At 53.7% G+C, this 23,595-nt stretch overlaps 2 protein-coding genes across 5 annotated transcripts in view; one reads left to right on the forward strand and one right to left on the reverse strand.

Annotated features, from left to right (window-relative positions):
• Nucleotides 1–2,136: 2,136 nt before the first annotated feature.
• Nucleotides 2,137–6,153, forward strand: PHETA1 (PH domain containing endocytic trafficking adaptor 1). Its single transcript, XM_032876290.1, has 3 exons — nt 2,137–2,200; nt 2,987–3,129; nt 5,013–6,153. Exon 3 carries the CDS (start codon nt 5,036–5,038, stop codon nt 5,732–5,734), a length of 699 nt encoding a protein of 232 aa, XP_032732181.1. The 5' UTR covers nt 2,137–2,200; nt 2,987–3,129; nt 5,013–5,035; the 3' UTR covers nt 5,735–6,153.
• Nucleotides 6,154–14,173: 8,020 nt separating this feature from the next.
• CUX2 (cut like homeobox 2) overlaps nt 14,174–23,595 on the reverse strand; it is a 254,098-nt gene continuing 244,676 nt past the window's right edge. For all 4 annotated transcript variants that reach the window (XM_032876295.1, XM_032876294.1, XM_032876291.1 and 1 more), the window contains 3 exons: nt 22,534–22,722; nt 21,061–21,334; nt 14,174–17,196 (listed from right to left, as the gene is read on the reverse strand). In XM_032876295.1, coding sequence (XP_032732186.1) covers nt 16,395–17,196; nt 21,061–21,334; nt 22,534–22,722 — 1,265 coding nt within the window. In that variant the 3' untranslated portion in view covers nt 14,174–16,394. The remainder of the gene's footprint in view (nt 17,197–21,060; nt 21,335–22,533; nt 22,723–23,595) is intronic.

The raw sequence follows: 23,595 nt of genomic DNA on the forward strand, positions 1-23,595 counted from the left end.
CGCCCGAAATGTGCTGTATTCGGGTTGTTGTTGCCTTTTTTTTTTTTTTTAAATAAATTACAAATTTTTAGAAGAGTTGTTTTTCAGATTCGGCTGGGAGCTAAAATTTCTAAATCTGGCAACGCTAGTCAGGGAAGAGCTCCGTCTCCAGGCCTAGGGCTGCAGGACCTGGTCTCGCCCACGACCCCAGATGATTTTTCCCCTGCAAATCCGCCGCCAGTCCTTACCCCTAGAAGCGCGCGGTGTCCAGGGCCTAGGCCTCTTTCCTGGGATAGGGCACTGGGGATTTGGGAATTAGGCGCGGTCCCTTTAAGAGCGGTTTCGGGAGCCGGCCAGCGGGGGCGTGGCGAACCCAGGGGCGTGGCGAGTCGGGGCAGGCCAATCCGGGGGCGGGACGAAGGCGGGGCGGTCCCGGCGTGGGTGGGTTGCGAAGGGTTAAAGGGGCGCGCCCGGGGGTCGTGGACCGTCCGGCTGCTCCCGCCTCCTTCCGCCTGAGTGGCGCTCTCCCGCGGCTGCGCCAGCCCCGCCACCCAGGAGACAAAGCGCCACCGCTGCCGCCGCCACCCAGCGGGTCCCGGGCCATGGCTGGGCCGCCCCGGGGCCCCGCGCCTCCCGTCCCGCTGCTGCCGCCACCTCCCTAGGCTGCACGGCGAGGTAAGGCCGGCCTGGCGAGGGGGGACCTGCGGGTGGCCCTGCGAGGGGACGCGAGACCGGGCTCGGACCGCCGTGGGCCTCGGGATCCCCGGCTGTCTGGGAGACCTCTGCTGGAGAGAGCTGCCCATCTGCGATAACACGCCACTGGTAATTTACCCTCTGGGGACCCCGGCTGCCGGCCGAGCTTGGCCGCCGACCCCGCCCCATAAGCGACCTCCACCCGTGGTGGAGCTCTGGTTCCCACGTTCTGCGGTGAACCACCTCATCTGGGCTCTGGCTGTCCTTTAAGGAACACACCAGACACAAAGAAAGGAGCAGAGGGCAGCCAGGAGCAGTGCCAGACCTGGAGAAGCAGCCTCTGCAATGGGCAGTGGGGCTGCTTCGGGCCTGGGCGGGGGCCCTGGGCTCTCTGTGGCCCCTGGTCTTGGAGAGGCCCTCTTCTTCGGGGTTCTCAGCACGTTTTTCTGTCTGTACCTGCCACACCCTCTCCCCCATGCCCACTGTTGGGGACACTTGTGCAGCTGGATTCAATCTCAGCACCTGCGGTCTGGCTTCTTGAATTGAATGCCAAATGTCATGCCTCAGTTTCCCCAGAGTCCTGGATTCTGGGCCAGCTGTGTCCCTGGAGACGTTGAACTAATTAATTTGCCTTTTGGACAGCTTCTTTCCTGAGTGCTCACTACCTGGTAAACATTTTGCAGAATGACTTCTCAGGATTTATTCAATCCTTCCCAGAGGGATAGAGATTAATATTCTCACTTTATAGATGAGGCTCACCCCGACTCCCAGTGGCAGTGCTTTCGGTTCCTTTCCCAGAGTTTGCCAGTGGGTTTTCCTCATTCTAGCCCATCCAACCCACTCCACAGCCCGTTTGGCAGATGGGAAACAGGCTGGGAAAGGAGAAATGACATTTTTTAGATGGAGGAGAGAACTTGGCCTTGGGACCAGAGAGAGGCCAGGCTCCCTCCAGCTTCCTGCTTGGCCAAAGGCTGTTGAATCAACAGCAGTACCCGGAGTGGACTCTGAACTTGGAAAACAGCACGAGAGTGAGGAGATAAGTGGGTGACCAGGCCCTCCCAGGAGCTGGAGGTTGCACCCCTTCTGTTTCCTGCTCTCTCTCTCTCTTTTTTTTTTTTTTTTTCCTGGGCTGGAGGAGGCAAGAGTCATGGGCAGAGTGGGGTTCTGTGCTGGGTGGTGATCGTGGGCCAGGCTGGCCCCATTTGGGCAGCAGCAGGGGGACAGCTGCTGAGCCATGAGGGAAACTGCTCTTCCTTGGGTCTTAATGGGGTGGGGACATCTCAGGATCAGCCCCTTTGTGCTGGCTGCCTGGAGCATGTGACTCTGGGCACAGCACTGTGCCTTTGGACAAGTTACTTAACCTCTCTGTCTCCCTTCTCCACATCTATGAATGTGGGTTGGGGATGTAGAGAGATATCAGAAGATAACTGTCTGATTCATTCCACAGGTATCTGAGCATCTGGAATGCCAGGCACTGGAATTCAGGCAGGAAACCCCTGCCCTCCCAGAGTAGGCAGAGACGACTCAGGTAATTTCAGGTTGGGGTGTAGGGGAGTGACTGGGGTATGTGTCTCTTGAGTACAGGGTGGTCAGGGACTGCTTCCCTGATGGTCAAGCTGACACTGAAGGATGAGAAGTCAGCCATGTGAAAATAGAAGAGGGCCATTCCAGGCAGAGAGAACAGCCAGGGCAAAGGCTGGTGTGTCTGGGGAACAGCAAGGAGGCTCTGGAGGCTGGAGCTGAATGAGCAAGGGGGAAAGAGGGAGGGGAAGGGCATTTGGAAGCCATGGGTAGGACTGAATTTAATACTGGGACAAGCAGGGAGTCATGGGAGTGTTTAGAGTAGAGGAGGGGTGTGGTTGGACTTTTCTTAACAGGATCCCTCGGTGGGGAATGGATTGTAGTGGGGCCAGGGGGAGGGGCCAAGGAGGGAGTTTGGCTCTTACCCTGAAGAAAGAGGACAGGGAAGGTGCAAGGGTGGAGGCAGGGAGACGACCAGGAAGCTATGGCAGCTGTGAGGTAAGTGACGATAGGGATGGAGGACAGGGAAGGGGTAGAGGGCAGAGATATTAGACCAGTGATTTGGAAGGGGTTGGGATTGGGGGGGGCATCAACTGGGCTTGATCAGTGCACAGTGGGGGTGAGGTGGGGAGGCGGAGTGCTGAGGGGAGCATTTGGTGAGGCCGAGAAGAGTATCAACACTACCACTGCTGAGGGTGTACTGTGTGTCCAGCACCAGGCTCGGCACCTTCTACAGAGTCACTGTCACATCGCAATACCCTGATGTAGGTGCTGTCATGATCCCATCTTACAGATGTGGAAAAGGAGGCCCAGAGAAGCTTAAAGGTTGCCTGGCTCACACGACCTGAACACTACAGAGCTGACATTTGAACCCAGAGAAGAGCAAGCCGACACCAGACTGGGCAGAGGGCAGGGAGGCAAGTGGTTGCCTGAGAGGTAGGAGGGCGATGTGGCAGGTAGGGTGGGTGGTTCTTGTGCAAAATGGAGCCAGGGTCCACATGGAGTTGTTGGGGTGTGAGGAAGGACGCATGAGTCCTGTTTTGCAGAGAGAGGAACTGAGGCTTAGAGCAGGGCAGCCTGTGTCTAAAGTCACTCAGCTCAGGTAGGCAGAGCAGGGATTACATGCCCTGAGCCTTCAGGGCCTCTGTCTGACCTTGGCCCCACTGCTAGGTCAAGACAGGCTGATCTCCGCTACTAAATCATAGCTCGTGTTGTCTCTTCCAGGAAGCCTTCCTTGACTGCTCAGGCAAGTTAGATGAGGTGGATTCAGTTGGGAGCAGTCGTTCCCCTCTGCTCTGGGTCAGGTTGCCTGGCTTGGCAGATGCTCCCAAGAGAGTCACCAGCCATACCTCATTCCTCCAGGCCCTGAGTAAGGCACCACCCAGGCTGGGGAATAAACGTTCATTGAGTACCTTCTGCAATCCAGGGACTTTACATGCTTTGCCTCTTGAAAAATACAGCTACTGTCCTGTGCAGAGTGGGGCTGTGAATCCCAAACAAACTGTCCATGAAATACTCCAAGGGAAGGTATGGCTATGTTGGGGGCCCAGGTTCCACCTCCCAGTTAATCCCGTCTGGCCAGTGTTGCCCCCATCATGTACTCTTTGGGGGAAAGTGGATAAAAATCACTGGCCAAAGGTATAGAGTTAGAGTCCTCTGCTTTAAGTGGGTATTAGATGTGCTCCGCATCCCTTTCCTATAAGTGTGGGCCAAGCCCTGGGCCTTTTATCTGGATCACTTCATAACGTGTTTTCTGCCTCTTCCCTTCCCCCTCTGCTCTGGCCTCACCAGCCTCCTGGCTGTTTCTCAAGCATAGTAGCAGGTTCCTACCTCAGGGCCTTTGCACTTGCTCTTCCCTCTGCTTGATATGTCTCTGGGGCTCCCTCCCTCACCTCCTCAGGTCTTTGCTCAGATGTTACCTTCTCAGTATAGCCTTTCCTGACTCCCACTAAAGTCAAACATTCCTTTGGTCCCTAACACCCTTGGCCCCTTCCCTTCCCTTCTTTTTATTTTCTACAGCACTGAAGACCACCTCGCAGACGTACCTTTATCTGTTTGTTAATGGTCTGCCCTCTTCCCCTGCCACTAGCACGTCAGTGCCACCAGGGCAGTGACCCTCTCTCTCCTTTATGGCTGTACTCCTCGTGCCTGGAGCAGTCCTCGGCACATAGAAGGTCCTTAACAAATTTGATGAATGAAGTTTGATGAGTGAAGGCCCTACAGCCTTCCAAACTAAGTTCTGTTCATATCCCCATTCCAGGGATAGGCAAATCAAAGCCAGTTATAAAAGCGGAGCTGGGATGTGGAAGGGACCACAAAGAGACAGCCGGTCTGGTTTCTGGGGATGCTGAAAACCTCCGGGCCTGAGATGAGGCCTGGGTTTGAATTTCAGTTCTGCCCAACCTGCTTTGTGACTGTCTGAGAGCAACTAGCTCCGTCTTTTGTTACCCCACCTGTCAAATAGGGGTGGTGCGAGGCCCTACCAACGGGGGTTTGCTGCTAGATGAAATGAGTTAATACATACAAAATGCTTGGCCTGCAGTAGTTACGCTCCACCTTACCTTGGGGAGACTTCGGGGGCTAGTTAGCCCTGCATTTGGGCCCTGGCTCTGATCCTGAAGAGCTGCGTGAGCGTGGCCAGGCCGCTTCTGCTCCAGGAGCCTCAGTTTCCTCAGCTGTGAGGGGGTGGGGAGGCGTTGAGGGCCGCAGGTGGCCGAGGGTGGCAGTGAGGTGGCAGTGAGGTCACAGCGAGGCGCGGTGCGGGGAGGGACCTGGTGGCCGTGGCCGTGTGAGTCACGGCGGGCTGTCCTGGGGAGCAGGGACAGGCCCCTGCGCGGCCGCCATGAAGCTGAACGAGCGCAGCCTGGCCTTCTACGCCACGTGCGACGCGCCGGTGGACAACGCGGGCTTCCTGTACAAGAAGGGCGGCCGGCACGCGGCCTACCACCGCCGCTGGTTCGTGCTGCGCGGCAACATGCTCTTCTACTTCGAGGACCCGGCCAGCCGCGAGCCGGTGGGCGTCATCATCCTGGAGGGCTGCACGGTGGAGCTGGTGGAGGCCGCCGAGGAGTTCGCCTTCGCTGTGCGCTTCGCAGGGGCCCGGGCGCGCACCTACGTGCTGGCCGCCGAGAGCCAGGCCGCCATGGAGGGCTGGGTGAAGGCGCTGTCGCGGGCCAGCTTCGACTACCTGCGGCTCGTGGTGCGCGAGCTGGAGCAGCAGCTGGCCGCCATGCGGGCCGGGGACTGTCCGCACCCTCCGCGCCGCCCGCGCGCGCTCCCGCCCAAGGAGAACGGCTGCGCCGTGTGGAGCGCGGAGCCCCCGGCCGCCAGCCCCGCCCCCAGCCCCGCCCCCAGCCCCGCGGGCGCCTCGGCCGCCGGCTCCCCGCCGGGCCCTGCTCCGCCGCCTCTCCCTCCCCGGCGGCGGGCTTCGGCGCCCAACGGGCCCCTCCGCGCTGGCTCCTTCGCCCAGCTGCACGAGCTGTATGGGCAGGAGGTGAGGGCGCTGAGGAGCCAGTGGCTCAGGAACCGGGCCCAGCCCTGACGTCACCCCAGTGGTGGAGGAGCTGGTTCCAGCGGGACCCCAGCCCCAGGCCTCGCTCTGACAGGCGCTGCCCTGGGAGACCAGGGTGGAGGGGTTCCTGAGGGAAGTCAGGGTGGCCTGGTTTCCGGGACCCGGCTCCGAGGGGTGCTTTAGGACTGTGGGACTCAAAGGGGGCCCTGTACCTGCTTCTAGGGAGCCTCCGGGGCCTCGGTGAGCCTCAAGAAGCCAGAGTCCTGGTATCCAGGGAACTCTGGCCCCAAGCCGGCCGGAGTCACCCAGCAAAGGCCTGTTGCTGTTAACAGGCCCCCACTGGGGTGACTGGGACCACGTGAGGATCTGGGGCCTGAAAGGCAATGCCCACTCAGCCCTGGTTCTGGCCGCTGGGACTGGCCCTGGACGTGGACAGAGAGAAGCCTTGACCTTGCAGCACCACACCTGGGTTTGACCTTTTGCTCCAGGCCTGGAGGTTTGACCGTGGCTCCAGGCCGCCTTCCTGACTCCCCAGGCAGGTGCCGAAGGCCGCGCAGGCGCCCCGTTTTCACGCGCGGCCGGTGCTCTGACATGGCCTGCTCCCAGGGCTCTTGGCTTGCAGTGGGGGCCGAGGCAGGACTTTGCCCTGAGACTCAGCCAGGCCTTGACAAGGTACTGCTGGCACAGCAGCGGCGCTCTGGTTTGGGCCATGTGTGTGTCCCTGTGGTGGTTCTCACATGCCTTCCCGACACTCCTTAACCACATACTTCAGTCTCCTTCGGAAGTGGGTCTTCTGCCCCACCCTGGGCTGGGGCCTCTCAGGAGCTCGCCTGACCTTGTCCAGCCCCGAGCTGGGCAGGTGTGGCCTGAGCTGACTTTCTAGCGGGGTTCCCCAGGGATGGGTGGCCAGGAGCTGACTCACCACCCAGAAAGGGCCTGGGTGCTGATCTGGTACTGCAAAGAAACAGCTGCCATGCTGTGTTTGGCTTCTGGAAGCCCCTCACTCCACAGTCCTGGCCCACCTCCACCCCCAGTATTCTGAGGGGGAGACCAGGTCTTGCTTTGCTTCAAGGCCGACTGCTGTTTTACGTACTCACCACAGTGGCCATTCTTCCAGGGAGAATCTCGGGGGGCTGGGACACCCCTGACCCTCAAGCTGGGTTTTGTTTACAGTCCTCAGTGCCCCACACTGGGGACCACCTGAGGACACATATGCCCCAAGCTGTATTTCCCCAGAGGGTCCCTCTTGGTGACAGTGGGCCTTGGTCCTGAGGCCCCTTCTTGCTGTCTTTGGAGACCCTGGGGCTCGGGGAAGAATGGGGGGGTGTCTGTGTCTGCAGTCACCAGCTCACTGCTGGCTCAGTTGACTGGGGCTTCAGTTTTAATTTAATTTTTAATACTTTAGGGTGTTTTTCCCCCAGCAACAGAGCCTGGTGTTTTCACTGCTTTTGTTTCTTGTTAGCTGGTGGGAGGGGATGAGGTGCCCCAGCTCTGGGCTGGCTGAGGGTCAGCGGCGGGCAGTTGGCACGGCTCCCAGGGAGAGGGTCAGGAGCCTGGGCTGGAGACCGTCACCTCAAGAATCTCACCTGGTTTTCTACCTTCTTCCCAGTCTCTACACGTCCTTTTCCGCTGACAGGTGCCTCTGGGGTGTTCCTACGCTTTCCATGCCCCTCCTTTCCAAGTCCCGAGTGGAGGGGGTAGGGATGGCTGCTGTTGTCTATAGGCTCTGGGTCTCCAGGGATGTTAAGATCTGCCCAGAGCCCATGTACTGGCCAGACCCAGCTGGTGGGGTGAGGTGTCGGCCCCCATCCTGGTACAGGTTTACAAGCTCTGTAAAGGTACAGTGCCTACCACTGGTCCCCTTTTCCACCCCATCCCCCCCAAAAAAAGCACAAGATGGGGTCAGGCTGCCTCCAGAGTTGGGTGGGGACAGAGATATCAGGCAGCCTGGGAGGGGCATGTAAAGGCTAAAATTAAAAAAATTGGTAAAAAAAAAAAAAAAGACTGATTGTGTCATTTTTCCCCATCAAAATCCTTCATTGCAGAGCAGACCCTACAGGAGAAACGACTAGTAGATGCTGCGTGCCCATGGCTGATGCTCTGCCTGGCACATTCTCAACATCTTACAGCAGATAACAGCTCCGTTTTACAGATGAGGGAACTGAGACTCGAGTTGAGAAAGCTGCTAAGTTCACACAGCTGTAAAGTGTCAAAGTAGGGACATAAACACCTAGAATCCTGTGGAAGAAGGGCAGAGCCTTCCAGAGGAATATGGTGGTGGCGGGGGGTGGAGTTGCAAAGTTCCTTTTCAGAGGGGAGAGGAAGGAGGGGGAAAGGTGAAGACTTAAAAGTTAACTGTGGGCTAGGGCTTGACAGTTGGGAGGGACATCAGGGATGGCAGATGGAAGAGTCAAAACCTGCCTCTTCCCACAGATCAGTTCATGGTGGCTGCCTAGGGCCCTGGAAGAGAATTCTGACATCAATGCTGGTTCAGAGAGGAAGAGCCTGTGATGAGTGATGTCTTCTGTGAGCACAGGGTGGATGGTGGTGGTGCTCAAACAAGACTCCTCGAGCTTGTTTGCTGGGCTACTGGGGGATTCACAGATGGGAAGGGGCTGGCCCAAGGTCCTCCTAATGTGGTTTCAGAACTTGAGTCACGTGTCTCCCTTGCCAGCCTGGAAAAACTGTGCACACTCAGGAAAATGTGGCTTAGGATGAGCAACCTTCCATCCTCAGTCCTCTGAACAAGTTCATGAATAAGAAATGAAAACTATGAGGGTCAGGGAATCATGCCACCGTGAGCACCCAGGATGTGCTGAGTAATTACTCCCACCTCTCCAGGGACCACAGCTGACATGGGAGCCAGGGAAGTGGTTCCCCACACAGGCTGAGTCAGGGTGCTCCCTGTGGTGTTTGTGACCACAGTCTCTGCAGGGCCTGGGCTGTAGGATGGGGGAAGTCGCAGGAGAGATACGGCCGCAAGAGGGAGGGTCACAAGGGTGTCCTCACGTGCCAGGCTTTTGAGGGCTGGAATGTTTCCTTGCAACCCGCTGAAAGGGGAAGGGGAGACAAGTCGGTCCATACCAGAGCGTTGGACATCTACCTGCTAGTATGTCAGTGTTTCCGCCAGACCGAGGGGGGATGTTTGGGGCATGTGTCTAAGGATGAGTAAAACATCCCAGAAGCAGGACAAAGTAGAGGAAATTGTCCTTACCAAACAGTCTTTGGGGGGATATTGTATATATTCAGAGGGATATTCTGAGAAGCCACTTGGGGTAGGGGTGAGAACCTCAAGGACGGCAACCAGGCCAAAAGCTATGGGCTGGTTGACCACATCCATCTACCCTAAATGGTTAATTGTGCTGCTCCCGCTTGACTTTCAGGGATCAGCTAGACTTTAGCTGCTAAAGAATGGCTGTGTGACTGAATTTCAGCCAAGGAGATGTGAGTAGAAGGGTCTTGTTGCTTCTAAAAAGAGATACAATGAAAAGCAATTCATTGCTCTCTGGGGATAGGTTACATCTGATGCCTGGAGCTGTGGCAGCCATCTTGTGATCATGAGTAGGCCACACTAAGGAAAATATGCCCTGCTGGGTTGTACATATTTGAAGATATCCTTGAACTGACAAATCAACGGACCAGAAGCCTGCCCTACTCCTGGACATCTAGTAATTTGAGGTATTAAATGTTCTTGTTTAAAGGTTTGAGTGGTACTTTTTTTTTTTTTTTTTTTTTTTTGCAGCCAGAGGCTTCCTAACAGGTAAGTTTGAATGACTGTAGCTGTTCCTTCTAAGGAGCATGGCTCTAGATGACCAAGTGTAGGGCTGTTCTCAGCTCAGTGGGGTGAAGGTTAGTGCTGGGTGGTATTCCCTGGGACATCCATCTCCTCTTCGGAGCGAACAAATACTGAAAGCATAGCACTGTACTTATATGTTCTAAGAGGGGCTGTTTTGTCCCAACTGTCCACTCCTCCCAACCCATCCCCAGACACCTTAACTCATGTTACACAAACTTGGTTATTGAAAAGTTCCTACTACTTGTCCCAATTTCTAAAGTCGCGGCATCTAAAATTAAACTCTTCAAAAGCAGAAAAATGATAAACTCCTTAATTAAGCCCAACTCCAAATTTGCATTTCCTGATGAAGACGTTTTAAAAGGTGGGTCCCATGAACTGTTTTTTCACTTAAGGTTTCAAGACCGTTTTCTGCTCCTGACAGAGGGGTCCGAGCTGGCTTGGTCTGATCGCACTTGGGGCCACGGCCATGGCTGTTCTTACCAGGAGGGGTTTGGGAAGCACTTGCAGGCTGGGGCCACTGCCACTGCACTCCCTTCATTGTTCGGGGGAACTGCTGTTGTTGTTTCTCCTTTGTGGGGCCGAGATCCAGAGCAGTGCACCCAGGCTTTCCAGAAGGTGCGGATCAGCTCTGCTGTTGGTGCGCACCCACCCAGGGCTTGGCACTGAGATGCCAATCGCTGCCTCCCGTGCCCCGTGAGCTCACTCACGTGATTCTTCTCTCCCCAACTACGGTCGCCAGGCAGGAGTTGGTCTCAGACGCGGGCTGAGCCAGGCAGGGTCCTAGGAACTTTGAATTTGGAGGAACAGACTCAGGTATGAGGGGGTCTGAGAGAGAGAGACCGTCTGGTACCCCAAAGCCTGGCTGAAACTCCTGCCTCTGGATTTCACAGGGTCTTCTCCTGATCTTCCCAATAAACCGTTGGCACATCTCTAAGAGGATCCATATTGCTCTCAACACAGCCGTTCCCGATTATGCCAAGACACCCAGCGGATGTTTGTTTCACACACCCAGGCTCTCCTGTTTCACCAGCATCTGGGGCCTGGCACACCCAGTGGGGCCAACACAAAAAATTAGCTCTTCCTCCCATCTGCTGACACCTGTGATGTCCTAGTCACTGCAGGGGGTGGGCATGGTTTAAAAATGCAGATTCCTGGGCCCTGGCTCCCAGAAATCTGGGTCAGGAGGTTGGAGGCAGGGCCCAGGAACCTGCATTTTTGAGTAGGAAACAGGGATTTGAGGGCCACAGCGTAGGAAATGCTCATTTAATCTTCGAAGAAAACTTCTAAGGTGGTGTGGTAGCCAGACCCCATGATGGGCCCTGATGAGCCTTGCCTCCTGGTGTCCGTGCCTTTGTGTTGTCCCCTCCCGCACTGAGTCATGGCAGGCCTGTGTGCCAAGGGAATACCGTGGGAGTGACAGTAGGGCTTACAAGTCTGGGTCACGGAAGACACCGCAGCCTCTGCCTTGCTCCCCTTTGGCTGGCGTGTTGTGGGGACACTCAAGCAGCCCTGACAGAGGAACAGAAGCCCTCAGCCAACAAGCCAGCCCCAGCCTGCCAGTCATGAGGGCACCATCTTGGGATCAGATTCTCCGGTCCCAAAACAGCCTTCAGGAGACTGCAGCCCCGGTGGTTGGCAGCTTCCTGGTACCCTCATGAGGGATCCAGGACCCAGAACCACCCGGCTACCCCACTCCTAAATTCCTGACCCAGCAGAGACTGAGAGGTAAACATTTACCGTTTTAAGCCACTAAGTTTTGGCATTGTTGTGTGGTAAGAGGCAGCAAACACAAGTAGATGCTACTATGATCTGGTCCATTTTACAGATAAGGAAACTGAGTCTCATTGAAGGACCCTAGATTACCTGATAGTGGAGAGTCAAACCCAGGCTAGGCTAAGTCCAAAACCAGTGCTTTTAACAACACCCTGAGGGCCTGGAGAAGGTCATGAAACCAGCAGTCTTATTCCTTCGTTGTGGCAGATGGGAACCTGATCTGGGGTGAGGAGTCACCTTGGCTAAGGTCACTCAAGGTGCTGTTCCCTGCCCCTTCCCTACTGCTCTTGGGTTTACAGGAGTGACGTCAGCCTCCAGGGTGCCCACAAAGAGCGCCTAGATTCTACAGCAGCATATACGCTGTGCCTTTGGCTATGGAAAGCCTGGTCTTAATCTTTATTTATTTATTTATTTTTAAAAAGATTTTATTTATTCATTTGAGAGAGAGAGACAGAGAGGAGCAGGGGGAGAGGAGAGGAGAGACAGAGAGGAGAGAGCAGGGGGAGAGACAGAGGGAGAAGCAGACTCCCTGAGAACCTGGCCTTTGGAATGATCTCTAGAATAGCCAGCCTGGCAGTCATGGGCTAATCAGCCAGGAGAGGTCTGGTTTCTTCACTCACCAGTAGGTGATGGGAAGTGGGGCTGTTGGCCCAGGGCAGGAGTTTAACTAGTATCCAAAGGGGGGCAGGAGTAGGAAGCAAGGGCCATAGAGGCCTGAGGGTCAGGGCCTATGTAGGGGTGGGCCTGCTTCTCTCCTCTGGCTTGCCACTTCCCCAGGCAGATGGAACCTCCTAACCTCCTAAGAATGCAAGTCTGAACACAGCAACTGCCTGCCTCACACCGTCCATGGCTCCCAGTACCCTCAGTGGAAAGGCATATTTCCCAATGGGCTTCGGGATCTGACCTTCATCCTTCCTCCATCCACCCCATCTCAAGTTCCAACCTCTTTTGGACCTGTTCCCCCATGTTCTGGCCCCTGCTTCTCCTCTAACTCCTATAGTATTTCAGGTGTCCGCTGAGATGTCCTCTCCTCCAGGAAGCTTTCCTGGATTTCACTACTCATACTCTCATGGTTCCCCATGTTTCTGCCATTGGATCACTGAGCACATGTAGGCATTCGATAAATACTTATAACCCGGACAGTCACCCAATTTCCCCCAACTCAGCTCTCTGTCTCCTCTGTCCCCTGATTGGAATCTACCACCACTCTCTTCCAAGGCCTTCCCTGCCTTCTCTTATCTTTCTGGTCTCTCCAACCCCCACTCACCTATGCTCCCTAGTTCAGCATTCCATATGTCTGTGTTTTTTACTGCATTTTCCACTCCAGATGGGCAGCGACTGCGGACAATATCAACACCAAAGATGATGGCCCAGGATGGAGCTTTAGTTTCCAGAGGCCGGGGGCACTTGCTTCTGCAGGATCTTAGGTGGCTTATGGATGTCAGATGTGGCTTCTTCTCTACTCTGGCCCCCACCTACACCACCATGGGGCCATGTCCTGGGAATTTCTGCCTTCTGTTTTTCCAGAGCTGTGAACCGAGGGTCCAAAGAGTCAGTCCGTGGCGTTGCCTCATCTGAACCCTCACAACCACCTTATAGGGAAGTTGCCATTATTATTCTTTCCACTGTACTGTTTGGGAAGTTGAAGCACAGAGTGGCTTTGGCTTATACCCAAGGTCCTACGGTTCCAATAGATGGAGCCAGGGTTGAACCCAGGTGGTCTGCTCTCCCCTTCCCTCCCCGGAGCTCTTGACTCTCATCCTTTTCTCCAACTCTGAACAAAGGCCAGCCCCGCCCGAGATGTCACCCTTAAGGGCTAGCTCGGGACCCCCATGGATGGGGGCCTCGGCCTTACGTGATGCTGCCCTCGCTGCCCTGATGGGGTGCTCAGGTATCCCGGGGGGCAATCCTGCTGGGTTTGGAGTAATTAATTATCCTAATGAAGGTGATTAATCATTTGATTACCACTTTAAGGACATGTGGAAAGTTTCCAGAAAGGAGAGGTCTGTCTTGGGACACCATGTGGCCTTGGCTCACGGGTGAGTAATGCCATCTCAGGGACTCTCTTGACATTACTGGTCAAGAAAAACCCTGCCGCTTGAAGCAGAGACTCACCATCACGGGTTGAAAGAACCCGACCTCTGCTCATGGGAACAGGTCACGTTGAGCCCTGATGTGCCGCACTAACATAATTTACACGCGTGGTTGTTCTTCATAACCACCTCCTGAGCTGGCTGGTTGCTGTGATACCCCCATTACGCAGACAGGGAAATCAAGGTCCGAGTTACACAGCATGGAAAGGGGCGATGCTCTGTTGGTTACTGGGAAGCCCGTCTTGGCCTTTTCATATCGGAAGGCTGGGGACACCTCTCCTCACTCCACTGGGTGATCCTGGGGCCATGACCTGTGGCCACTGATGTGGGGGCAAGGCATGATCTCAGGCCCAGAGTCTAACTTGCTTCCACCCTGCTGCACTGAGGACAAACATGGAATCTGATCCTTCCATTTCCCTTTGCCGGAGCCCATAGCACAGTCGCCGACAGAGATGTCCATGGGACCCAGGAAGGTGGCACAGGCGAGGACTGAGGCACATCACAGGCAAGTGTCCTGTCTAAAAGGGGGGAACTGCTGTTACCTTAGAACTTGTGTCCAGTGTGACTAGATCTTACAGTTTTCAAGAGAAGCCGGTAATTAGGATTTTTATGTGACACGTCCCCATATTTTAACCCACTGAGCCACCCAAGTGCCCCCACATCCCCATATTTTAATGGTTTGCAAACTAATTAAAAGCCAGTCCCCCCACCCCCCCACAAAAACGTCTTGTAAAACACCTCTGAGGGCCAGCTTGGACCTCCAATTTGCATCCCCAGCTCTAGAATAAAGCAAGCAGGACACCCAGACATTATTATACAATTCTGTATTGAGCGACGCGTTTACAGAACGTGTTCTTTTTAAAATTTTAAACAAAGTTCATCAATCTCTCATAGAAACGGTTTTGTGGGTTTTTGTTTTGTTTTTACCGTTATAGGACGCGAACCTGACAAAGTTGTTCATGAGTCTGCTAGCTTTCAGTACAACAGGATTTCCGTGTTCAAAAGACTATATGCTAAGTGCTTAATCAAATCCCGTCACACAAAAGCCAGATTGAGTCCTCTAAGATCTGTAGTCTGCGGGTGAGCCTGGGTTTCAATGTTGTGTGGGTTTCAACAGTAGAAAGTTGTGTGTTCCCTCACGATCGTCTTAATTGAGACAGGGCGGTGGTGGCTAAAAGGAGATGTTTCGTTTGTTCCTGATTTGATTACTCTGAAAATTGGTCAGTGTTTCCTATTGTCAAAATATAAAAATACCTTCATCTGGATAAAAATGTATACAGTGGAAAACTCTTCAATGCATAGCCTGGGTGTACGGAAAAGGATGTTTTCCTGCAGCGTTTGTGTTCTTTTTCATTGATTGTGGAGTCTGCAGCCTGGCCTGGGTGCATGAGAGTTGAGATTTCTGGAACAGCCCTCAATTGTCCCCTTCTGGTTACTGGATTTTGCTGCATCCTTGAAAACCCTCAGCCATCTCCCCCCAGGGCACTGGATTGGCACCGATTGTGGCCACCTTTTCATCATCATTCTGGTTTCAGCTGGGGAGTCACCAATTCAGCCTTCCCACGGAGAGTTTGACAAAGGAAAAGAAATAAAAACGGGAGAGAGAGACAGCGTCGAAAACCAATATGGTGGCTGTTCCATCCACACTGGGAACTCTCCCGCCAGAAACCCTGGTGACGAAGTTTCTAGAGGAAGGGCTCCTCTGAGTTTGGGGAGATAGAGTCTCCGCTCCCGAGAAGGTCATGTGTCGGAAGGCAGGAGGGTAGACTTAGGGCCTGGGATACAGTGGTTATGCTGTGGTGAACTCAACCTTCTTGCTTTTGTTCTGCCTTAACTTGGGAGTTGCAGAGGCCTTCCAGAAACAGCACCTGGGTCAGCTTGAGAGCGAAGATGGCAAGAAGGGGAATTGGGGTCTCTAGTTGGAGGAATCTACTTTTTGGTGCTGGGTGCTCATGGGATGACCAATGCTGTTATTCTCTTAAAACATGGGGAGGGGAAGATGGCGGCCGCAGTCCTGCTCTGGAAAGCCAGTGGGGAAACTTCCTGTGCCAGGGCCACGATTCAGGGGAGCGGGGTCATTCTGGCTCAAGTGCTGTCCTCCAATCACCTGACCCCTCGCCTGGCTTCCCGGAGAATCCAGAAACACATCTTGTCTAGAGATGGACAGGCTGGGTGTCCAAACTTGGCAGCCCCCAGGTTTCTGACGAGAGGGCGAGGAAGCAGTTTTGTACCACGTCACGTCTTGGGGAGGAGGGCTGGCCACGGCCCACACCTCTACAACATTTACGACAGCACGGGACGCTCAGGGTTACTGAGGCTGCACGACAGACCGGCAGAATGGAACACATCCTCAACGGCATCGAGGTTTTCATTTAGAGTCTTTTGGACTTTCTCTTTTCAACACGGTTTCTGGAAGGGCAGTAGCAATGTGCTGTGTCTCACAGACAGATACAGAAAAAAAAAAAAAAGCAGTTCAAGGGTTATCTAAATTTTGGTCAGTCTTAGAGTGTTTTGTGATGGCTTTGAACAATTGTCTTCTTTTAATCTCATCTAGTGGCAAAAACGACACAACTTCAGTGTATACTTCGCAACAGTTGTGACAGCATCCTGATTTTATAACTCTCTGTAATATCAAAACAGCATTGGCTGGGAATAAATTCCAAAGGATCCTTTATTAAAATATCTAAAAGAGGTCTATAAATATTTATTTTTCTAAAAGAGTTTGGAGTTTCCAGGTGAACGTGTGGTGCCACATCGCTTCCGCCTCCCGCAGAGAGGCCAGGGTAGAGAAGGGGGTGCTCTGTGGGGCTGGGGGTGCCAGAAAGAGGAGGGAGTGGCACTTGCCCCGCCCGCTCACTCACAACGTCAGAGAACTAGGATCACAACAAAAACCGTAAACTGCATACCACTGCTGTCCCCTTTTGGATGGTTGAGTTCCTTCCTTCCTTCCCCCACCCCGTCTGGGGGAGTGAGCGAGAGTGGGGGGCGCTGGCCCCCTGGTACGCCCCGCGCCCTCACGCCCCTGCCTTCAGAACTCCCACTCCAGGGCCTCCTCCCGGTTGGCAGCTCTCTCTAGCCGGTAGATGATGCTGTTCAGGTTGGCCATCTTCTCATGTCGCCGCTGCAGGTTGGGGTTCACCTTGGCGCTGGGGTGCAAAGCCCCAGCTGTGTCGGCGGTGGGGCTGGCACTCGGCACTTTGGCAGGAGGGGCGCCGGGTGGGGATGGGGAGATGGGGGCTGAGGAGGAGGGGACGGGTGACACAGACATCATGAGGCCCGGTGAGGAGGCAGCTGAGGGTGAGTTCAGGGACACCTCCAGACTACAGCGCGAGGACTCTGAGACCGACTTAAAACTTAGAGGGTCCGGGTGGAGCCGCTCCCCGCCCTCGCTCTCCTGGGGGGGCTGTAGTGAGGGGCAGTCTGGCGTGGTCCCGCCTGGAAGGAGGAGCCCCGGGGCCACTTTAGGGAGTCTGTCGTTACCCGGACGGTCAGGATTCGCCTCTTTGGGGGAACCGTGGCCTTTGTCTGGCTCCCCCGAGTCCTGGAGCTGGTTGCCCGCCTCTTCCTCTGCATCCTCCTCAGTCTGTTCCTGCTTAATCCTCACCTGGGCCTTGTCCTGGGGGGTCGGGGGTGTGATGCTCTCCTCGGAGCCTTCCCGAAGTTCCAGTTCCTTCACGGTAGGCTTCTGGTCCTCAGCCTCAGAGTCGGGGCTCTGCAGGGTAGGGTCTGGGTGGGAGTGGCCTGGCGGTAGGACACCAGGACCCCCACTAGGGTCGAGGTCTGGTTCGTCTTGGGTCCCCTCCACCAACATCTCCCGGCGCATCCGGGACCTGGGGCAGAGATGGTGGTGAGCGAGGGGCTGGATGGGGGACCCAGCTAACCCCCGACTCCATCCAGTCAAGTGGCCTTGTGACCCCGCCCACTTTCCGTGGGGGGGGGGTCTTCACATGCAGCGTCTTAGTAAGTCCTGTCAACAGCCTTACTCGTGGGTGCTGTGCTGTTATTAACCCTCCTTCATATAAGAGGAAGCAAGCCTCACACAGCCAGTAGGTGTGGAGTCTGGGCTTGAACTCAGGATTGTTAAAGATTCCAAAGTTCTTGATCTAGACCTGTGCTGTCCAGTAGAGGAGCCACTAGCCACATGTGGTTCTTGAGCACTTGAAATGTGGCTAGTCTGAACTGAGGTGTGCTGTACGGGTTAAAATACACACTGGATTTTGAAACTTAATACAAAAAAAAAAGTAGAAGGTCTCATTAGTAAAGTTTTTATATTGATTACACACTGAAATTGTTACATTAGGCTAAATATACTATTATAATTAATTTCATATATTTCTGGTTTTTTTAACATGGCTCCTAGGGAATTTCAAATCACATGTGGCTTGCATTGTTTCTTTTGGACAGCAGTAGTCTAGAGCACTTCTTGAAGCCAAACCCGATGTGGGTTGTGGCAACATGTCTCTGCTTCTTTCCTGTGGGGACTCTTAGACATCAGCCCAGAAGGGGAAACTGAGGTGCGAAGAGTGACTTGTACAGGTCACCACGGCGTTTATTTGAGAGAGAGAGAGAGTGAGAGAGATCACAGAACCCACTCATCCTCTCTTCACTTCTGTGGTTTCCCTGCCACTGGAGGGCAACTCAGTCTTACACTGTTTTTAGAGCCGACAAACCAGGATTGGGACTAACCCCAGTCATTATTTTCCTGACAGCAAAGGAAGTCTAGAGAAGTGAAATGACTCATTCAGGGTTATAGAACAGAAGGGCTTCCTCAGCTACCTGCTGTGGCCCTCTGCCCGTCTATATTAATAATAAAGTACATGTGATTGATATGTAATACTAACGATTATAAGTTATAAACATCACACTAAAGGTGCTTATCATGCATCAGGCACCATGACAAGTGCTTTTTCCAGATTATTTCATTTATTTTTTCAAAATAACTTTAGGAAAAGGATATTAGTCTCATTCCTTTAGATACAGGAGACAAGACTGAGAGAGGCACAAGGATTGGTATGATCACAGGGCAAGCAGTGGGGCTGAGAACCCGGTGACCTGGCTACACTCTCTTGTCCCCTGGCTCCCTGTCCAGGTTGGGGATGGGGGTCCCATCTCAGTAGCCTGGGTCTAGAAGGACTCTGAGGGGTTATTTGGTTCAGTCTCCAGTCCCTCTACATAGGAGGCCTTAGTCCACCGTCCACGGGACTCCACCTTCACCTTTAGTCTCCTCTAGAAGAGGGAAGAGCTGTTGGGATCAGGGAGAGCCCTCGTGGGTTCCACTGAGGTGAGATTGGAGGGGGGTTTAGGATGGCTCAATGTCTGAGGTTCCAGCATTAGACTGTCCAAACTGTAGAACAGATATAAATATGAGGCTAATAGTCATTTACACCATAGTATAAATTAGTTTTTAATCTCTTTTTTTAAAAATAAAATTCCTGACTCCTGAATCTATACCAGGGTATACCTGGTAATTCTTTTTTCTTTTTTTTAAGATTATATTTATTTATTTGAGAGAGAGAGAGTATGTATGTGTGTGCACAGGAGCAGGGGAAGGAGCAGAGGGAGAGGAGATAATCTCCAGCACACTCCACTCTGAGTGCAGAGACTGACATGGGGTTCAATCCCACAACACTGAGATTATGACCTGAGCCGAAACCAAGAGTTGGATGCTTAACTGGCTGAGCCACCCAGGCTCCGCTCCCTGATAATTTATTCTCGAAACATCCTGTCGTTCACCTTTCCCAGAGTTCACTGCAATTTGTAATGATGCATTAATACGAGTGCTCGTGTAATAGTGTCCTTTCCTGCTGGTCTGTAGGAGATGGGAAGGACAAGGACTTTGTCTTGTTCTCGTCAGTGCCTGGTACAGACTAGGTACTCAGTAAACATTTATAAAATGAAATGATATATTCTCCTCTAACTCTTTGAGACCAGTTTCTTTCTTTTGGGAGTGGAATTCTCTCTGCTCCTCAGTGCAAGTTCCTAGTCATCTTTCAAAACCCAGCTCAAATGCCACCTCTTCTGTGGAGTCTCCCCTGGACAGAACTTCCTTTTCCCTCAGCCCCTTAGTCCTCCTGTTCTATAGTAATTAGGCTGTAGTAAAATTATCTGGTTCATAATTTTAAACTCTCTAAGGGCAGGAATGATGGCTTTTTAAAAGATTTTATTTATTTGAGAGTGAGAGGGAGTAAGAGTGAGAGAGATCATAGAGAGAGAGGGGGGGAAGCAGGCTCCCTGCTGAGCGGAGAGCCTGATGTGGGGCTTGATCCCAGGACCCTGAGATCATGACCTCAGCCAAAAGCAGGTGACGCTTCACTGACTGAGCCACCCAGGCGCCCCGGGATGATGGCTTTGAACCCCTGTATCTCCAGATCCTGGATCAGTGTGCATACATTGTAACTATTTGTTGGATGAATATGTTGGATAAAAATGGAGTGCTCAGTTCGTACGAGGAACAAGAAGGGAGAGGACATCCACATATCACCCAGGTAGGGAAGGAGGACGTGAGGATTTAGGGACCTATGTCATTTGCTGTTTGGAAGGCCCTGAGTCTGATCAAAAGCAGAAATATTTCACAATATTTTTATGTCTAAAGTTTTTTCATTCACTCCTTGATTCAGCACTGTGGGGTATTAGATTCCTTGTCTGCCTTGTCTGTAAACAGGGATGAGACTCAGAGAAGTACAGTGACTCTCCCAAGAACACACAGCCAAGGTGAGACTGAGCTCAAATCATTGAGGTGCCCTGGCCTGGGCTGTGGAGAGGAGATTTCAAACGTTCCACCTTTCCAGGCTCCTCCTTCCTCTTTTCCCTTGGGGAGCAAGAAACCATCTCCCGGCCCCCTAGAACACGTGGAGGGACTCTCTCTGGCACTGCATGGACACCAGAGACCCTTCCCGTTCAGGAAGCTTGGCTGGGGAGGGAGGCTCAGAGACGGAATCCCATCAAGCCTTCCCCGCAGGGCTCTCTGCTGAGCTTAGAAAGCCCCTCTGCCATCTTCTTGGGCATTGCTGAACCAGTCACCGCCCCCAGCCAGCCCCGGGACTTAACTCCCAGGAACTTCAGCCACTAGAGACCAGTGACCCCCAAGACTAGGGAGCAATGAATGGGAGGTAGCCACAGAAATAGGAATCACCCACTCCCCCGGGCAGGCGAGACTAAGGAGACTGAGGGTTCTCCTTTGGCCTCAGGAGTGGGAGAGGCCAGAAGCCCCAAATCAGGGCTCCCATATGAGGCTCAGTGGGTAGTTAGGGCTTCTCGGGCCTGTGCCCCCAACACCATTCCCCGCCTCTTCACAGAGGCAAATGCAAACTGGGTTGAAGCAATAATTCAGACAGGTGACACCAATATCATCAGCTACCCTGTACCATGTGGCCAGCATGTTCTGTAAATATGGTAGCCCCCTGAATTAATCCTCAAATCCAGGAAGCAAATCCCAATATGGTTCCCATTTTGTAGGTCAGGAGACTACGACTCAGGGAGCTGAAGCGACGCGCTCAGGTGCTCACAGCTGGAAATGCTGGGACTGGGGTTTATACCCGGGTTTGCCTGACTCTGAATCTAAACACTGGGCTGCGATGGTCCCCGCACCCCCCGCCCACCCGCCCACAGGCCGAGCTGGGTTCCCCCTGGGCCTGCGATGGGGCCGGGTCGCGCCGGCACCGCCCCCCTCCCAGCGGACACGCCCCGCGCCGCACCTGTAGTTGTGGAACCAGTTGATGACGGTATTGGTCTTGAGGTTGAGCTGGAAGGAGAGGAGCTCGATGGTCTGCTGGGAGGGGTAGGGCTCCAGCTGGTAAGCCTTCTTCAGCGCCTCCTTCTCCTCGGGCGCCAGCACCACTCGGGGCTTCTTGATTTGAAGGAGGCTCAGGTCCTGGGGCTGCAGACAGGGGCTGGGGCACTCGGAGCGGGTGGCCGGGGACTCGCTGTCGGAGCCGGTGCTGATGAGGCCGTACCTGCGCTTGAGGTAGGCTGGGGCGGGTTGGGGCGGGGGGAGGAAGCGCTGAGGGGGTGCCGACCAGAGGCCAGGCCCCTAGTGTTGGCAGGAGCAGGGGGTGGGGGCGGCTCCCAGCTCGCGCCCCACGCTCAGGGCCACAATGCCAGTCTCATCCTTTCCTCCCTCCAAGCTGGGTTTCCACATACTTCCAAACCCTGCGCGGAGACGCTGGTCTGCCTACACCTGCCCCTGACGTCTGGTCTGGTCGTTAGCATGCAGAGAGCGTGGCTGGACCCTCACAGAAGGGAGTGTTCAACACCGGGGGCTATGCCGTGTTCTCTTGGTTGACAGAAGGGTCACTGAAGGGCACTACAGTCTTGGGGGCGAGGGCAGGACATTCATGTAATGGACCCCTGTTACTGCATGGTGCATCTCCATCCCAAATCTCCAAAATGGGGGAAGAGAAGCCTGCTTCAGAATAGAGGGTGTAATTCAATCCCCCCAGCAATGCCCTGAGGCTCTTCTCTTCAGATGAAGCAGCATGAGGCACAGAGAGAGGGAGCAACTTGCCCAAGGTCACAGAGCCAGGAAGGGGTGGGTCAGTTCTCAGTTGCAGAATTGTCTCATGCCAAAAGCTCGTGTGCCCTTGGCAGCCTGGCTTGGCCCTGCGCCCTCACCGGGTACTGCCTTGCTGCCCTGGGTGACAGCTTTCCAGCTGGTTTTATCTCACCTCCCAACCTTGAGCTTTTTTTAGACTCCCTTTGGCACAGCACGAGACTGGGTGGGCACACAGCAGGTGCTCAATGTCGGCTCAGTTTTTCAGGGATATAACAGTGGATGACGGAAGAATTTGCAATCTTCTCGCCCACCCCCAGGAGGGAGAATTCCTGTCTGCTGGGCCACTTTTGTGCCGTGTTGTGTAGAGTCTGGGTGACAGGCTAAGGGGAATTGGACAGAGAGCATTCTGGGGAATACACGGTTGGGGCTGACAAAAGACCTCGAAGCAGCTACGGGTGTAAGGAAGGATGCTGAGAGAGGTGGGGTATTGGGGTTTTCATGGGAGAAACAGTAAATGGTTTGGTTGCTTTCAGTTATGTGCTGGGGGATGGCTGTGTTTTGCAGGCCCACACTCGGCTGAGATGGGATCCTTGGAGCCCTGGCTTTCCTTGGGTTACAACTAGATATGGTTCCAAAGCAAAAACCTGAAGCCATGCCCAGAGTACCCAGCGCTCACCTTTCTTCTCCAGCTTCTTCATGTCCCTCAGCTTCTCCACATTCTGGGGGTCGTTGAGCCACAGCTGCATGCGTACAAAGGGCTCCCGTCCCTTCAAGCTCAGCTTGTGCCAGGGTTTGGGGCGGGACAGCAGGTCAGACACGGAGCCCTGTGTCAGCCCCAGGATGCTCTCCCCGAACAGCCGCTGCCCTAGGGACAGGGGAGGGCAACCTGTTATCCCAGGCCAGGCCCAGTGTGCCCAGGAGAGACAAGAAATAGAGGAGAACCTGGGACATCTCCATGAACTCAGAGGGACCACCCAGTAGGAGTTTGGAGGGAAATTTTCTGCAAAATAGGAGGTTGGGGGTAAGGGACCTGACAGTTCCCAACAAAAATGCTTTCATAATTCAGTGAAGGAAACTTTACTCCTAGGAGATCCCCGAATAGGTCAGAAAACTTCGTGTGTACAAATTACTGTCACCTCATTAGAAAGTAATCTGACAGACGGCATCAAAATTTTCAATGTGCATATTCTCTGACCCTGCAATTCCCTCCAGTTGTGTTTGCTCAAGGCACAAAGACACATACTGATGTGGTTTCAGAGGCAGAAGGAAACTGGAAATAAGCAAATGCCCATCAAATGGGTCAGAAATGTGGGGATCCCTGGCCTGCAACACTTGGCCACAGGGAAGAAGACTTTCTGGTCATTCTAATGTGGAAGGGTGTCCACAAAACAGGGTTCACTTTTAAAAAGCAGGTTATAGGACAGTATACATGTAAATTCATCTACACAGAAAATATGTAAAAAATCAGGTATACATATATTCTTGCATGTTTTCAGAAAGAATCAAATATATATAAAAATTATGGAGTATGATTGGGGGCTTGGGGAGTTTTACTTACTTTTTAGTCTTTTTTCTTTTTCTGCACTGTTTGGTATTTTGAAATAAAGAACATGTCTTAATTTTCCAATAGAAATTGTAGTGAAGAATCTGGGTTTTGTGTGCATCCCTCTGGGACAGGGGCACGACCCACAGTGGAGACTCAGAGGAGTTCGTGATCCATAGAGTGAAAGAGCCCTAG

The sequence above is a fragment of the Lontra canadensis genome, unplaced genomic scaffold (assembly GCF_010015895.1).
Source record: "Lontra canadensis isolate GAN:19392208 unplaced genomic scaffold, GSC_riverotter_1.0 scaffold58, whole genome shotgun sequence".
NCBI lineage: Eukaryota > Metazoa > Chordata > Mammalia > Carnivora > Mustelidae > Lontra > Lontra canadensis.

Bases quoted from the DNA above. Each gene is read 5' to 3' on its own strand.
- PHETA1 (XM_032876290.1), top strand. From the start codon at position 5,036: ATGAAGCTGAACGAGCGCAGCCTGGCCTTCTACGCCACGTGCGACGCG.